Source organism: Anguilla anguilla, chromosome 6, assembly GCF_013347855.1.
Source record: "Anguilla anguilla isolate fAngAng1 chromosome 6, fAngAng1.pri, whole genome shotgun sequence".
Classification (NCBI taxonomy): domain Eukaryota; kingdom Metazoa; phylum Chordata; class Actinopteri; order Anguilliformes; family Anguillidae; genus Anguilla; species Anguilla anguilla.
The window spans coordinates 1,793,998-1,811,063 of record NC_049206.1 but is presented as its reverse complement, the minus strand read 5'-3'; the positions used below and the strand labels follow the sequence as shown (position 1 = coordinate 1,811,063).

At 49.8% G+C, this 17,066-nt stretch overlaps 2 protein-coding genes across 3 annotated transcripts in view; both read left to right on the top strand.

Annotated features, from left to right (window-relative positions):
- The first annotated feature begins 150 nt into the window (after nt 1-150).
- LOC118228893 (calreticulin-like) lies at nt 151-5,528 on the top strand. The gene is made up of 9 exons (XM_035420454.1): nt 151-429; nt 1,147-1,248; nt 1,631-1,834; nt 2,728-2,822; nt 2,921-3,130; nt 3,455-3,568; nt 4,152-4,295; nt 4,866-4,958; nt 5,267-5,528. The coding sequence occupies exons 1-9, from the start codon at nt 342-344 to the stop codon at nt 5,465-5,467; spliced, it is 1,251 nt and encodes a 416-aa protein (XP_035276345.1). The 5' UTR covers nt 151-341; the 3' UTR covers nt 5,468-5,528.
- Nucleotides 5,529-7,929: 2,401 nt separating this feature from the next.
- Nucleotides 7,930-17,066, top strand: part of LOC118228863 (tetratricopeptide repeat protein 39A-like) — a 23,573-nt gene continuing 14,436 nt past the window's right edge. Inside the window, exons 1-6 of one of the 2 annotated variants that reach the window (XM_035420396.1) lie at nt 7,930-8,201; nt 10,451-10,501; nt 11,327-11,377; nt 12,242-12,295; nt 13,990-14,067; nt 16,215-16,319. In XM_035420396.1, coding sequence (XP_035276287.1) covers nt 8,149-8,201; nt 10,451-10,501; nt 11,327-11,377; nt 12,242-12,295; nt 13,990-14,067; nt 16,215-16,319 — 392 coding nt within the window. In that variant the 5' untranslated portion in view covers nt 7,930-8,148. The remainder of the gene's footprint in view (nt 8,202-10,450; nt 10,502-11,326; nt 11,378-12,241; nt 12,296-13,989; nt 14,068-16,214; nt 16,320-17,066) is intronic. The other variant, XM_035420397.1, reaches the window with a different exon arrangement.

Here is a 17,066-nt window from a genome sequence, read left to right as displayed (position 1 = left end):
GTGAAGTACGTGACCGTTCAATGCGTGGTCAGCGCGGATTGGATAAAATTGCACAACCCGGATTCTGCTGATCATTTCATTGGTTGAGGCATCGTAGCCCCGCCTAATGGCGCCACTGGCCAATGAAACTTGGACATCTGTAGTAAGCGGAGAGGAGATTTCTCTTTGCCAATGTCAGTGGTCACCGGTACATGTAATGCGACCGGGTTTGCACAACTATAGCGTGTTATTTTAGAATTTATTTATATTGATATAACATCTCAAAACAAACAATATAATCGTTGTAAGACACTGAAGTATACGCTGCTGTAGCTAAATACGTAGCTATATTTGGCGCAATCATGAGGACGATATTGGTGCTGGCATCATTGGTTGCGCTGGTATGTGCAGAATCTACAGTGTATTTCAGGGAGCAGTTCGAAGACGGGGGTAAGCTCAATTTCTCTGCAGCCCAGCTGTAGGTTTCCATAAATAAAAATTCTAACGTTATTGTACAATAATATTAGTCTGGCTACTGTTACAAGTATTTGCATGCAAGCCGGTAGAGTGGTGCGTAAGAACAGGAGTACAATCTAACGTTAGCTAATTGTATACTGTACATAATAGCCAGCTAGCAGGGTAGCTAGCTCTATATAACACTATACGTTTGTAATTCGAGCATGCATATTTAGGCAGCTAGATTTCTAACCAGGTAATTACCCTCGCATGAGTGCGAAATAAAGTAGCCTACATGCATGGCCCAATTAAATTGAATTTCTAAACAATTTGCTAACCAATGTTGCGGAGGCAGCAAGGTACATCCTAATTTGGTGGCTAGTAATGGCTGTCTAGCTAGTTCTCTAGGTTGGTGGACATTGTTAGACCTATCATTTGGCTAACTGTCTGTCCCTGTACCATAGGGGGACGTTGTTGCTGGCTAGTGGTATTTGATGAGTAGTTCAGGAAATGCCCCTTGATGTGACTAGCAAGTTAAAATCTGCAACACAGTTGCTACAGTTGCAGATGCTAGCTGGTGGTACAGTTGCTTATGCCCGGCTCAGTGAGTTAGCGATGATGCATTTACTCGCATCTCATATTAAGGTCTTTGCTGTGCACAGAGCCTTTTTGGCAGTGATTGAAAGGTGAACGGCCTTTATATGTTTACAGATGCGTGGGAGACCAGGTGGCTGGAATCAAAGCACAAGTCGGACTATGGAAAGTTTGTTCTGTCAGCGGGGAAATTTTACGGAGATGCGGAAAAAGACAAAGGTAAAAATATATGCACATAAACGCAAAACTAATAAAATTCGATGGGGAGAAATGCGGGGAAAAACTGGTTGCAATATAACCAGTCCAGATCAAAGCTCAAAAATTATATTGTGGCTTATGTTAAATGTAGCAAAACCCAAAAGGGAGCGAGGCAAATTCGACTCTCCTGTCTCGGACACTGGTTCAAAGACCGCCGTCATCCGAGGCCAGAAAAATACAATATCGAACTTGGAATAAAATTGGCTTCTCTCAATCTTTCTCCCTTTGCCGAGTTACTTCTTTCGCTTCATCTCTCATTGTGCCCTTGTTTTCTCTCCGGTCTTTCTCCCGATCCTTCTGTCATGATCTCTTTAAATGATCCGTGCCTCTTCCTCCCTCCCAGGTCTTCAGACCAGCCAGGACGCCCGTTTTTACTCTTCCTCGGCGCGGTTTGAGGCCTTCAGTAACGCGGGAAAGCCGCTGGTGGTGCAGTTCACCGTGAAGCACGAGCAGACCATCGACTGCGGCGGTGGCTACGTCAAGCTCTTCCCCTCCGACCTCAACCAGGAGGACATGCACGGGGATTCGCACTACAACATCATGTTCGGTAGGCGTGCGTAGCTCCCTAGGCTGCTGCCGGAGGTGTCTTTCCCTCTTAAACTGATCAAGGTTGAGCTTCCAGGTCATGGGTGGCAGTGTAGTATGACTGCTAAGGAGCTGAGCTTATATTTTAAAGCTGAGGTTGTCAGCTAGGGCTGTACATCTTCTGGTTTCCATGCCAACTTCTGGCTTTAAATAGTTCATTAGCCCTAACATTTAAGCCATCTGAGATTTTAGGACATTTCTTGTGTATGTGCATGAATGACAGCCAAAGACCTTTCTTGTGTCCCTATGTGAAAAGCTTTAATCTACGAGTGAAGCCGTGTTGGTGTGTACAGCCAGTTGGCTGATTTGCTCAGCGTAATTGGTGGAAACAAAAACCTTCTCATGCACCAGCCCTCTTGGACCAGTATTGTCCACCCCTGCCTTAAAGGTTGCAGGTTTGATTCCCGGCTAGGACTCTGCCATTGTGCCCCTCAGTAAGGTGTTTAACCTGCATTGCTTCAGTATGTATCTAGCTGTATAATTCGATACTATGTATGTTGAAAATGCAAATGTTTGTGTAAGTTGCTTTGGCTAGCAGTGTCTCCTAAAATGGCAGTAATGTAACGCGTAAGCTTCATTAACGTTAACCGACCGATTGTTAATCGTCCCAGCAGGCGGCTGGGTGTGTGTTGGGCGGCTGTGGCAGTGTTGGATTTAAAAGGTTACCATGGTTGCCTCTTTGTTGCCGTGGCACTTTCGGCTGGGTGCGTGGCGCACGGACGTGCCGTCGAAGCCGTGGCCCGGGATGCACACCCCGGCGGCTGCAGCTCCCCGCTCCGGAGCCTCGCAGCATCTTTTCTTTTTTTTTTTTTATTACCGTAGATTTATTGCTCTCTCTCTTCTTCGCTCCGCCAGGTCCTGATATCTGTGGCCCCGGAACCAAGAAGGTGCACGTGATCCTGAGTTACGCGGGGAAGAACCACCTGATCAACAAAGATATTCGATGCAAGGTGAGTCTCGCACCAAAGGGCCCCGACCCAACCCAACCCCAGCCACTGCTTTTCACACCGCCGATCCTGATTGGGGTGTTTTTTTCTTTTGTCTCCAGGATGACGAGTACAGTCACCTGTACACGCTGATCATCAACCCTGACAACACCTACGAGGTGAAGATCGACAACAAGAAGGTGGAGTCGGGGAGTCTGGAGGAGGACTGGGACATCCTGCCCCCCAAAAAGATCAAGGACCCCGACGCCAAGAAGCCTGAGGACTGGGACGAGCGGGAGAAGGTGGACGACCCCGATGACAAGAAGCCAGAGGCGAGTTTGAGCCCCCGCCCTTAACCTGTGCCCTTTACCTGTGCTCTTTACCTGTATCCCTTTACCTGTGCTCTTTACCTGTGCAGTATGTGAGTGTGATCCCCCTTACCTGTGCAGTGTGTCAGTGTGATCCCCCTTACCTGTGCAGTGTGTCAGTGTGATCCCCCTTACCTGTGCAGTGTGTCAGTGTGATCCCCCTTACCTGTGCAGTGTGTGAGTGTGATTCCCCCTTACCTGTGCAGTGTGTCAGCGTCGCCTTAAAATGGAGTCAGTGACACAGTGAGCGAGTGAATGGCTGAATGTCTGCGTGTGTCCCTCTGACAGGACTGGGACAAACCAGAGCACATCCCTGACCCTGACGCCAAGAAGCCGGAGGACTGGGACGATGAGATGGATGGAGAGTGGGAGCCCCCGGTGATCACAAACCCAGAATACAAGGTGGGGCTCGTGAGGTGGTGAAAGGGCATGTTGGGTAATGTAGTCCGTAGGCCACTGGCCTGGACTAGCTTAGTTCCTGTAGTGACCTGTGAACCCAGTTCTCCTCCTCACTTCAAATTTGAGTTGATCGGCTGGATCTCGGACTGGACCGAAACTAGGCGAGCCACGCAGAGGCCGAACTAACCTGCAGTTCGGAGCAAGTTAACATGGCCGTTCTGCCCGTGTGTCCGAAAGGCTGAGAATTCAACAGCCATTGTTTTGTTTTTTCTGTTTGTGTACTGTGGACTGTAAAGACTGAGTATTTCATTTGTATAAACTGAACGTAGCTTTACCTGTGTCTGTGTGTGTGTGTTTTACAGTGAATGATCTTGTTGTATTTGCATGTGCTTAACAGAGTTAAGGGGTTGTAAATGCAAAGCACATTCTGAGAACTCCAAACTGCAATGACAGGGTTTTGTAGTGCGGTAGTGGAATTATGGGTAGTGTAGTCTTTGCTGTGCTGCCAGCCTCAGTGCCGCCGTGCTCTGCCCAGCCTGCTTAGCGACAGGCGATCAGACTCCTCACGGAATGTGTCCTCTCCCAGGGCGAATGGAAGCCCAGGCAGATCGACAACCCCAACTTCAAGGGGAAGTGGGTTCACCCCGAAATCGACAACCCCGAGTACAAGGCAGACTCAGAGATATACAAGTACGACGACATCGGAGTCATCGGCCTGGACCTGTGGCAGGTAGGGGGCAGTCCCTTTTATCCTTTGAAGTCAGTGTCCTAGAACTCCGTTGCTCTCAGTTACCAGCAGTGATTGTTACATCAGCATTAGAGTGTTCGGCTAAGAACATTCTGATCACATGTTCGTGATCTCACACCTTAAAGGGTTAACTCAGGTGGGGAACCCTATTCCTGGAGGGCTGGTGTGTTTGTGTGTGTGCACGCTCGCGCATGTGCACGAGTGTGTGTATGTGTGTGCGTGCGTGGGTATGGGTCTTTCTACCAATTAACCTGCCTCAATTAGCTGGTTAATGATTTTTACAGCAGCAGTTCACTCATAATAGTAACATCATATGTTTGGACACAGGAAGTCGTACGCTGCCATTAGAATGCTGGGTCACATGATTGATTGGGCTGGTGAAATGATAAAGAGCAGAAGTTAGAATGAAATCCAGAAATGGATATGGGCCTGAAGGAGTGGGAATAATAATAATAATAATAACAATAATTGGAGTGACTTTTGTCAGATTTTTTTGTGCTTGTTTTAGACTTGTGTGTGTTCTTGAGCTTAAGAAATGTGATGGTGTCTCAGGTGAAGTCTGGCACCATCTTTGACAACTTCCTGATAACCAACGACCCAAAGCTTGCTGAGGAGGTGGGGAACGAGACCTGGGGCCTAACCAAGGTGAGTCACGGCATGAAAACAGCCGTCAGATTTAAACCGGACCTACAGAGACTCCGCCCCTAGACAACTGCCTGCCACATGTATGCTATAGACTCCGCCCCCTAGATAAACTGTCTGCTACATTTATCCCAGAGGCTCCACCCCTTATCTAAACTCCCTACTGGGTTTAAGCTACAGGCTCCGCCCTCTAGATAAAATGCCTGCTACGGTTGTATTCCTGTCTAAACTGCTTTGTGCTTTATGTGATGAAAGCAGTGTATGCAGTGATGATGATGTAATCGTGTTCAATAACCACTTTCTGCTGAAAGGACCCAGAGAAGAAAATGAAGGAAAGTCAGGAGGAAGAGGAGAGGAAGAAACGCGAGGAGGAAGATAAGGCCATGAAGGAAGAGACGAAGGACGAGGAGGAGGAAGACGAAGACGAGGATGAGGAAGAGAAGGAGGAAGAGGACGAAGAGGAGGAGGAGGAAGAGGAAGAAACGGACTCTAACCTGAAGGACGAGCTTTAAACGCAGACGGGGGAAAGAGGCACCCTGTTTGTCCGTGGGCTATTGGGGGGGTGAGGGGGAGGGAGGGGGGGGGGGGGTTGAGGGAGGGTAACGGTCTGCACTGTAGGCTGATTTTACAGGCCAGGCTGGCCTTTACGCATTGGGAGTGTGCAGCTAACCCACACACCTGAGTTGGCTGCATTTATTTTATTTCATTTATTTATTTTTGGTCCCCCATTAAATAAAAATTTTTTTTGGGTTTTTTTTTTTATTTATTTTTTTAAATTGCCACCGAGCCGACAAAAACAAAGCCCAGGTAAGCATGACTGAGCCGCCAGTGTCTGGGGTCAAAGGTCGGGGGTGGGGGGGGGGCGGCGGGGCCTGAATTTCGGCGGGGGCCAGTCGCGTCTCTCATCGCTGTTCGTGGGGAAAGTCGCAGCGTTTCTCCTTGGTAGTGTCGTTTCTTTTTAGATTTTTTTTCTTGATTTTTCTTCTCTTTCTAGAGAGGGTTTAAATCTCGGGTGTAACCTCAGTCTGAATTATGTAGGGGTCGCCATGTAGTCGGTTTTTATTTAAAGCTCTGGCTTCGTCATCTTATACCTCACAGATCACTGTAGCAGTTCACACTACGGCCCTGCTGATCGTCTCCGTGGTGATCTCCCAGGATGCCCCGCGGTTCTGTAAAGACACCCTTGCACCCCCGTTGCCCAGTTTTAAATTCAATGAAATGGAATTCCAGAGTAAAAAGATAATGGGAGGGGATGGGGGGTGGGGGGGGAAGATAATTTCCCCAGATCCATGTTGTGTCTGTTAGTCACCGCAGTTAACACCTGTGTTACCTGTAAGTCCAGGTAACACTTGATTTTCTTTGAGAATTTGGGGAGGGGTGAGGTCAAAGGTCACCCCCCTGCCTCACTGGTTACCTGAAAGCCCTGATCTGCCCGTACCCTCACCAACCCCCAGGCCTTTCACCCAAACAGGAAGTGGAGGCCTTTCACCCAAACAGGATGTGGACCCGTGGCTGGAAGTGGTGTCCCATTTTGTCAGCGATCCTGAATGAGTGTGTAGATTGTTCGTTTTGTCTGTCCTGTTTGTCCTGTTCCTGTTCATAAACTTCTAATTCCAATGTGACTTTGCACTGCTGTACATTAAAATGGAGGCGTTTTCCAACCAGATTTAAGATTAGAGTGTTTTTGTTATTTTGTTTGTTTTATTTTTATTTTTTTTCCCATCCCCAGACTTTTTTTATTTGTATTCGTTTTGATATTTTTTTGTATTTTGTATTGTTTTTGCGGGAATGGTGTGCCCGTTGCAGGACAGTAGGAACAGTAATATGAATAAAACTAACACTGGGGTACTCTCCTTGTTTTCGTTTTTAACTGGACTTGCGTGGAGTTGATATTTTCCCTGGTGCATGCTGGGATGGTGGTGTTGTGCTACATTCGGTCCTGGTTTCTGTTCCCAAAGCTGATGTCGTTTGCTCTGTGCACCTGCAGCAATCCCTGTAGATCCTGGGAAAAACCTCGGGCTTTTCCCCCTAACATTACTCTAGCGCACTCACCTGTGCGCCAGGCCACTTGCTATTCTACTGTGCCTATTTTAATGAGTACTACGAAGATCGTTGTACATGTAAACTATCTCAAATCGGCCACGTGCACTGAGCCCATATCCCAACGACGGAAAGATATGCGTGGGTCTGCGCAGCGTATGCGCTCACCTGATGCCCGTAAAGAAAAAACTCGCGTCTACGCGCCGCACCGTGGATACCTGTCGATTTGTCACTTGCAGCACGAAGATTCGGATGGGGGCGCGCGAGAGCTTCGTGGATGATCCTCTGTCGTCACGGTGTGGGATGCCTCGCGGGTGCAAGCCTACTGTGCTCATCCCGACTCAGACGGAGACGCGTTCACACGTCGTTTTAATTACCGCATCAGAAATATGAACTCATTGCATCGCCTGCGGTTGGACTTTATCACCGGTTAGAAAACAAGTATTTCTCTTTAGTTTGCCACGTGTTAGGCACGGATAACCGTAATTAAGAGAAACTGACAACGCTAGGAAGTAACCTCGGGCATGCTCTGGGTGAGCTGTCGAAATGTTTTGAAAAAGGTTGAAAGCCTTACAATCGCAAACGAATAGAAAACGACATGAACTGGGATACATAATTAATTAATTAGTACCTTCTATATTCTGTACTGTTTATCTTTCGAAATACACTCGAACTCTGGGTTTTGAGAGTGTGCACTAGGTATTCACAAAATCAAAGTGTTTAGGGTAAGACAGCATTCGTAGCCTATGTAGCGTCCCACAGAAAAAAATATACAAAACAGAAAGCGTCACAATACCAGTTGCCCAACTGTATTTACTGGTGCCTAGTTTGCAGTATAAACTGTTTGAATTCGATCGAAGCGATCGAAAAAGTAATATTATAGTACAGTCACGTACTAGGACCCAGCGGCTGCCAGCGGACACACATTCCTGCGCACATGTAAAAAGGGAACTCCTTATTTCGCGCAGGACAACCTGACGCGCGCTGACAGGACAGTGTCGGATCTGGTGTTCTGGGGCTGCTGCTCTTCCGCTTCAGCTGCATCCAGTCCTCTCTCCGGTGAGCCTCGAATGTTTGGCACGACGAAGGGACAGCTTGCGCGGCGGTACCAGTGACAGGACACATCCAGGTGTGCTGCGTGTCGCCAGGTGCGATGAGTTTCATCTCGGGTCTAAGACGCAGCCTGAAGGGGAATGACAGCAAACGGTAAGGATTAAAAATAAAAATAAAACTATTTCAGAGTATAGCTTTCAGTCACAGTTAATTGACTTATCTACGTGTCTTTGCCTGTTGCATGATAGTTATTATCGAAGTCACAGGTTGAAGTAGCTGAGAAAGTGTTTTAGAGGATGTCTGTGGAGCATTTCTTGTTCTATAGAAATCAGTAATGGATAAGTGATTCTGTGGTCTGATTGATATCTATGTTGTCAACACGCATTATAATTGGGTCACAACCGAAAATGCTGTAATTTTATACAAAGACGATCTTAAACAAGAAAGCTAAAACTGGTGATATCAACTGAAACCGTTGCCCTGGCATCGTAGTTTACAGCTTCTCATCGCATCCACTCTAAGGGCCAATCACAGGGACCACAGTAGCCTTTTAAATACGAAGCTAATCCAGCTCTCTAAGAACTGCACCAGCTATTCTTCATTTATTATTATTATTATTATTATTATTATTATTATTATTATTATTATTATTATTATTATTAATAATAATAATAATAATACTTTTTGTTCGGTGGTTTGCATTGCTAGAGAAGAGGTTAGTCAGCTGTATTCACTGAGCGATCTGCATTGAGCTCAGACTGGAAGAACCGCACGAGGATGCCTTTGTCACAGAAATTCCTCCTCGAGCGCAGTTGTCACGGACGGCCCTTATGCAAACTCCCCGCACCCATGAGATATGGCCACGTCCCCAGGGAAAAAAGTACTGATTTCGTTTGCTGGGTCACCTGGCCGACGAGCTGTTCCAGCGCAGAGCAGGCCTCCGTTAAAAAAAGAAAAAGCCAGAACGCGTGACGGCTCGATTTCACGCACGCGCGGCCTTAAAGGGCAGCTGATGCGACTGGGTGCTTACCGTGGAGCGATAAGTAACCGCGCAGTTTCCGTGCCAAACACATTTCAAATCAGGAAATGGAAAAAAAAAATACAAACGAAACAAAACAAAAAAATGAAAGAGAGAGAGAAAAATACCAGCAGCCCAGACGCAGGTGTGAGGGAAGCCGGTTATTCTGCATTCTGTGACGTGGGCGGACGCAGCCATGGGTCACAGCTGCAGCGTCTGCGCAGACGCTTGCTCTCACTGGCTCCCCAGAGCAGTGGTGAAACGAGTCGGGGGGGGGGTCTGACCGGGCCTCGAACCCCCGCTTGATTTCTACCTCTCTTTATTGTTTTCACTCTTTAAAAAAAGAAAATCCCAGCCAGCCTTCATTCAGGGCGACCCGTGGCGGGTGAATTCTACACCTCCTTTTATCCGGCGGATGGTTTGGTGAGGAGGAGGCGCAGGAGGCGCAGGAGGCGCAGGGTTCGGTTACCTCCCCCAGGGGAGCAGCACGGTCGCACGGTTACAGCGCCGTATCGGAGAACGAAGCGCACCTCTCTCCGGGCTGGGAGCGCATTCCGTGCAGCCGCCCCAAATGCCTGTAACGTAATGTAATGTAATGTAACGTAATGTAATGTCCCGCACTAAGGCTACGTGGTTCTGGTCGCCTCCCTCTAACTGTTGCGGAATCGGTTTAGGCTTGGTTCCACGCGGTTCCACGCAGTTCTTTAGCTGTGAGCGTGGATCGCTCTCCTGGCTGAGGGCCTCATGGTTCCACACGGTTCTTTAGCTGTGAGTGGGGAGCGTTCTCCTGGCTGAGGGCCTCACGGTTCCACACGGTTCCACGCGGTTCTTTAGCTGTGAGCGGGGAGCGCTCTCCCGGCTGCAGGCCTGTTCCAGATGCCAGGAGCCCCCGATACGCAGAGGCTCTCTGCCCCGGCATGTAATCTCAGGCGTGTTCCGGCAGGAACCCGGCGCTCGTGAGCCGCTCTTCACCCAGGAAGCTCGCCATCTTCTCATCTAGGAGCAGACGTGTCACAGCGTATCGCTGTAAACCATGCTGGCACCAGGCATTTCTGTGCTATTTTCAACTTCCGTTTGCAGGAACATTTAGTCCAGTTCCTCTATGCTAATTGCTTTATTGGTTTCACAGGAACCCCCATCTCTCTCTCTGTGTCTCTCTCTCTCTCTCCATCTTGGTAAATGGTAAATGGACTGCATTTATATATTTATATAGCGCTTTTATCCAAAGAGCTTTACAATTGATGCCTCTCATGATGCCACACACGCCCAGGGCGGGGGATCGAACCGGCAACCCTCCGACTGCCAGACAACCTCTCTTGCCTCCTGAGCTATGCCGCCGCTTCTTCTACGGCCCACTAACTCGCTCTCCTTCCTCCTCTCTCAGGAACTCCTTGTCGGTGGGCAAAAGAAAGGACGGCTCTGTATCTCCCTCCAGGTACGCCCCCAGGTGCCCCCTGTACCCCTGCCCCACCCCCTGTGCACCTGCCCCACCCCTCACCCACCTGTAACCCTGTCCCACCCCATCCCACCCCACCCCTTCCCAGCTGTACCCCTAACGCCTTGTACCCCTGCCATACCGCTCACCCCCTGAGGCGTTGTCCTCCCACTCAGGTCTGTGTGAGCGTGAGATTGCGTGCTGCCGTGTGAAAAGTAGTGGATAAAGAAGCAAATTCTGCAGAGGGAACTAGGCTGGGGGATCGCTGCACAAACGTGGCTCCCAATTCGCTGACTGAACATTCAAAATTTGGGAGGGAATCATGCCAAATGGACACAATGAAAATACATTGCTAATATATGTAGTAATTTGCTGATAGACTGGCGGCCTGTCCAGGGTGTATTCCTGCCTCTCACCCAATGCATGCTGGGATAGGCTTCGGAAACCCCCGCTAGATAATGGATGGGTATATATAGAAATTCGCTGTAAATGGATGGTAAATGGACTGCATTTATATAGCGCTTTTATCCAAAGCGCTTTACAATTGATGCCTCTCATTCGCCAGAGCAGTTAGGGGTTAGGTGTCTTGCTCAAGGACACTTCGACATGCCCAGGGCGGGGTTTGAACCGGCAACCCTCCGACTGCCAGACAATCGGTCTCACCTCCTGAGCTTACCTCCTGAGCTAAGTCGCCCCTATTGTGTGGATAGGAGTGTCCACTTGATGGCTGTAATGTCATGTTGTGAATTGCGGATATTGTGGAAAAGGCCCATTTTGTTTTTCCACACCCCCACAGACGCATCGCTTTGTTTTGGTTTTTTTTAGGCTGGCTGTCATCAACTGCAAAGAGCTGGACCCCGTCAGCCCCGATTTCAGGTGAGCTCTCCTCGAACCCGAGCCTTTCGGGTTGTAGGTGTAGGTGTAGGTGTAGTTGTTGGTGTTGGTGTAGCTGTTGGTGCTGGTGTTGGTATAGGTGTAGGTGTTGGTGTAGGTGTAGATGTTGGTGTTGGTGTAGGTGTAGGTGTAGCTGTTGGTGCTGGTGTTGGTGTTGGTATAGGTGTAGGTGTAGCTGTTGGTGCTGGTGCTGGTGCTGGTGTTGGTGTAGGTGTAGGTGTTGGTGTAGGTGTAGCTGTTGGTGCTGGTGCTGGTGTTAGTGGTGGTGTTGGTATAGGTGTAGGTGTAGCTGTTGGTGCTGGTGCTGGTGTTGGTGCTGGTGTCGGTGTTGATGTAGGTGTAGATGTTGGTGTTGGTGTTGGTGCCTGTGTTGGTGCTGGTGTTGGTGTAGGTGTAGGTGTTGGTGCTGGTGCTGGTGTAGGTGTAGGTGTTGGTGTAGGTGTAGCTGTTGGTGCTGGTGTTGGTGTTGGTGTTGCTATAGGTGTAGGTGTAGCTGTTGGTGCTGGTGTTGGTGTTGGTGTAGTTGTAGGTGTAGGTGTTGGTGTTGGTGCTGGTGTTTGTGTCGGTGTTTGTGTCGGTGTAGGTGTAGGTGTAGGTGTTGGTGTTGGTGTTGCTATAGGTGTAAGTGTAGGTGTAGGTGTAGCTGTTGGTGCTGGTGTTGGTGTTGGTGTAGGTGTAGGTGTAGGTGTTGGTGTTGGTATAGGTGTAGGTGTAGCTGTTGGTGCTGGTGTTGGTGTAGGTGTAGGTGTAGGTGTTGGTGCTGGTGTTGGTGTAGGTGTAGGTGTAGGTGTAGGTGTTGGTGTTGGTTGTGTGCGCCACTAAAATGGCTGGCTCTCCTGTCGCTAGGTTACAGCTGACAGACTCCGACGATGAACTCCAGGATCCTGCTCCTTCCTCAGAGTAAGTTCCTTTCTTTTTCCAGGCCCGCCATTTCACACATGGCCTGATCTGGGATCAGTTTGACCTTTCACTCAGTAAACTGTCCAGTGTCAGTTCAGCTCCTGCAGAGTTTATACGAGCCCTGTCTGGCCATGGTAGAGTCATATGGACACTGTAAGAGTTGAGTTAGCGTTGAGCATATCGCTGTGTACCTTTCATGGTCGATAAGGTGAAGACGCAGACTGGGGAAACTCGATTCTTGGTCCGTACTCCTGCTCCTGAGATGCTTTATGAACACTGGCGCTGGTCTGGGATCAGTGTTAGATTACGGTCCGTAATGGCCGAGGTCAGGACATGGAGCCGGCTTACTGACTCCAGATCAGCCATGTGCCCTGAGACGCTGTGCGGGGATAAGCCGCTACACAGCTCTCACTTTTACCCCAGGGACCTCTGTTTCTCTCCTCCTCCATCTCTCTCTCTCTAAATGTAAATGGACTGCATTTATATAGCGCTTTTATCCAAAGTGCTTTACAATTGATGCCTCTCATTCGCCAGAGCAGTTAGGGGTTAGGTGTCTTGCTCAGGGACACTTTGACACGCCCAGGGCGGGGTTTGAACCGGCAACCCTCCGACTGCCAGACAATCGGTCTTACCTCCTGAGTCTTACCTCTCCCTCTCTCTCACTCTCATTTTGTTCCGCACATTCAGGTGCGACGGCGACGCCCTCGCAGGTGTGGCCGCTCTCTCTCTCTCTCTCTCTCTCTCTCTCTCTTTTGTGCTCGGACACAAAGGAATCCTGGGATACCGTGTCCTCCGCCGGTGTCGTATCCTAGCGGCTCTCGTTGAATCCTCGGTTAAATCCGGCGGTGAAAAGGCCCGCGCCGGGGCGGTGGAAAGGCCCGAGCCGGGGCGGTGAAAAGGCCCGGGGCGGTGAGAAGGCCCGGGCTGCAGCGGTGAGGCCCTTAGTTACCGCGCGGTTATGAAGTCACACTGCGCTCCATAACTCCGGCTCCAGGGCCACTATTCATAAAGCATCCCTGAGCAGGAGAGCTGATTGATTAACAGCTTTGCCTTACGGCCCGTAATGGATAAGTCCAGCCCTCCCACCAAGCACACACTTCTGTGATCTCCCGTGTCTTCGGCCCAAACACTCAGCTTCCTGATCTTTGCCCTAATTGGCCCTGAATTCACAGCTTGATGTAATCTCAATTGCGATTGGCCCAAAGCTGCAGCATGGTGCCATCTCTCTTCTGATTGGTCAAAACCAACAATGTCCCAGGACTCTGGCTGCCTTTTTTTGGGGCATTTTGGCAGGACTCTTCCTGAAAACAGCCTGCTCCCAAAAATCCACCAATCAGAGTGAAGATAGAACTCTGCAGCATCAGGAGAGGAACTGGGAGAGAGAGAGAGAGAGAGAGAGAGAGAAAAAGTGTGTGTGTGAGAGAGGGACAAACTGTGTGTGTGTGTGTGTGTGTGTGCATGCATGTGTGCGTGTGTCAGAGAGAGTGAGTATGTGTGTGGTGTGTGTGTGTGTGTGACAGAGAAAGTGAGTGAGTGTGTGTGTATGTGTGTGTGACAGAGAGAGTGAGTGTGTGTATGCGCGTGTGTGTACCCTTCAGATATAGAAGCTCTGCTGATAGAGAGAGAGAGAGAGAGAGAGAGAGAGAGAGAGAGAGAGAGAGAGTCGCACTCTGTTCTCCTTCCTTGTTGGAAAGGGTCCTGCTGCAGGTACGGGACTGTCCCAGGCTGTGCCCGATCAGAATGTCCGGGGGAGAGGAGGCCGCGTGCAGCGGGTAAGGGGGTGGGGTGGGGGGGCCCTGAGCGGGCTGTGGGAGTGGCATGCAGTGGGGTGGGGTGAGGGGGCTCTGTGCTGTGGGGACTGCGTCACACACACACGGAGGGATCAAGCTGCTCGATCCAGGCCCTGTTCTTGGCAGAACACTTACAGAGTGGCAGAGTGATTCTGGGGCATGTCCTGTTCTGTTTTTTTTTTGGGGGGGGGGGATCAGGGTTAGTTTGGGGGATCCTGAGTCACAATAAGTTTTGGGTTCAGTCCTGTGACTCTAGTGTTTTAATGGATAAAGACTTCATTTATAAAATACACGGTGTGTGTGTGGTTTTGAATGCATGAGCATCTATGTGTGCATGAGTGCATGCGTGAGTGTGTGTGTGGGTCTGTGTGTATGTGTTTCAGGATTAGGCAGAATGTACAGTTTATGACAGCATTTATTCTGGCTTAATCCCTGTGTTAGTGTTCATAAGACTACTCCGGGTTCATCTCTGTGTTTGTGTTCATAAGACTATTTACTGTGGGTTCCTCTCTGTGTTAGTGTTCATAAGACTATTTACACTGGGTTCATTCCTGTGTTATTGTTCATAGGACTATTTACTCTGGGTTTGTCTCTGTGTTAGTGTTCATAAAACTATTTAATCTGGGTTTGTCTCTGTGTTAGTGTTCATAAGACTATTTACTCTGGGCTTGTCTCTGTGTTAGTGTTCATAAGACTATTTATCCAAGTTCATCCCTGTGTTAGTGTTCATCAGACTATTTACTCTGGGTTCATCTCTGTGTTAGCGTTCATAAGACTATTTAATCTGGGTTCATCTCTGTGTTAGTGTTCATCAGACTATTTACTCTGGGTTTATCTCTGTGTTAGCATTCATAAGACTATTTACTCTGGGTTCATCTCTGTGTTAGCGTTCATAAGACTATTTACTCTGGGTTCATCTCTGTGTTAGCGTTCATAAGACTATTTACTCTGGGTTCATCTCTGTGTTAGTGTTCATAAGACTATATGGATCCCCCTGACGTTATTCAGCACACATGCCTGTACCATTCTGGGTTGTTCAGACACACCGATGTGCAAACCACAACACAGCCATGCCGTACCTGTGCCCGACAGCAGTCCGATCCTTTTTACCTGCGCGTGGATCGCTCACCACACCAGGGGCGGGGCGCAGCATGCAGCACTGCCTCGTGATCGAGTGCGAACACAAAGCACAGTCACTGAGGGGGAAGAGTCACGTTTAACAACAGGCTTGTCTGTGCACGCGCACACACACCTCTGCACACACACACGCACACACACACATGCACACAGGTCTATGAGGAAGAGCAAAAACAGGAAACAGGTTGCTGTTGTGTTCCAGTAAGAGGTGGTGATACTGCAGGTTTACCCTGAAGGACCTGTGCCAGGGTCGTTCTCTCTAAAGACAGAGCCGTCCGTCTGTTACTGATGACTTCACAGTGGCTGCTGTCTGTTACTGATGACTTCACAGTGGCTGCAGGCACAACTTATTATTATCAATGACTTGTCTTAAGACTGATAAAGGTCATTAATGATGTTTTAATTAAATGAGACTAACAAACTGTGGAGAATATAGATTTTTGTAGTGGTGATTTTTAGCATAATGATCATGGAGCATTAAAAATGCACTGCAGGTCTGTAAATAGTAAATGGGCAAAAACCACACAACACAGCATTCAGTCCCTTATAACGCTCTGCTGTACATATGTGTGTGTGTGTGTGTGCGTGCGTGTGTGTGTGTGTGCGTGCGCGTGCGCGTGCGCATGTGTGTGTGTGTGTGTGTGTGTGTCCAGTATAGTACCTCAGGTTCACCTGCACTGTGCCTTCAGAGCACAGAGCTAAAGCACAACCGGATCTGCTCAAGGGAAAGGCCTGGAATCGCAGGGATGCCGTGGGCGGGGGGGGGGGGGCTGTAGTGGTTTGGGCTCTGGGCTTGTAGCTCGGTGGTGGTGGTGGGTCTGATTCCCCAGTGTGGGGGGTGGGGGCTGATGCTGTGCCCCTGAGCTATCACACTTAACCTCATCTGCTTGAGTAACACGTCGAGCAGTGTCGATGGCCTGCATGTAAACCGTCCTGTTTTTGGGGGTGAGTAGGGGATTGATCGCTATGATGTCACTTCCTCTCGTTCTCAGGTTGCAGAGGTCATCCTTGGCCGCTGCTCTGGAAGACTGCATGGGCGCCCTGGACCTGTTCCTGCAGAACCAGTTTGAGGAGTCTCTGACCCAGCTCCACAGCAGGTACCTCCCCTACCGAAGCCTCCGTACCCCTCTGCCCCGCCCCCTTACCTCTCTGCCCCGCCTCCTTACCCCTCTGCCCCGCCCCCTTAACTCTCTGCCCCGCCTCCTTACCTCTCTGCCCCGCCTCCTTACCTCTCTGCCCCGCCCCTTACCTCTCTGCCCCGCCCCCTTACCTCTGCCCCGCCCCTTACCTCTCTGCCCCGCCCCCTTACCTCTCTGCCCCGCCCCCTTACCTCTCTGCCCCGCCTCCTTACCTCTCTGCCCCGCCCCCTTACCTCTCTGCCCGCCTCCTTACCTCTCTGCCCCGCCCCTTACCGCTCTGCCCCGCCCCCTTACCTCTCTGCCCCGCCCCCTTACCCCTGTGCCCCGCCTCCTTACCTCTGCCGTGCCTCCTTACCTGTCTGCCCCACCTCCTAACCTCACTGACCCGCCTCCTTACCTCTGTGATCCACCTCCTTTTAGGCTCTGCCCCGCCCCCTTACCCCTCTGCCTTGCCTCCTTTCCCTCTTTGCCCCACCCCCTTACCTCTCTGTCCCACCTCCTTTCCCTCTCTTCTCTGCCTCCTTAGCCCACCCCCCAATTTTACTATTGCCCTGCCGTAAAGATTTTCTTCCATTTAAACACAAGCACACCCACTCATCTCAGTGACTGGACAGAGTCTAGCCAGTGGAAATACCCGTCAACAAAGAGTGCGCCTGATTGGCTTGCCTGTCTGTGTAAATCTGAGTAAGATATTGCACTCACAGT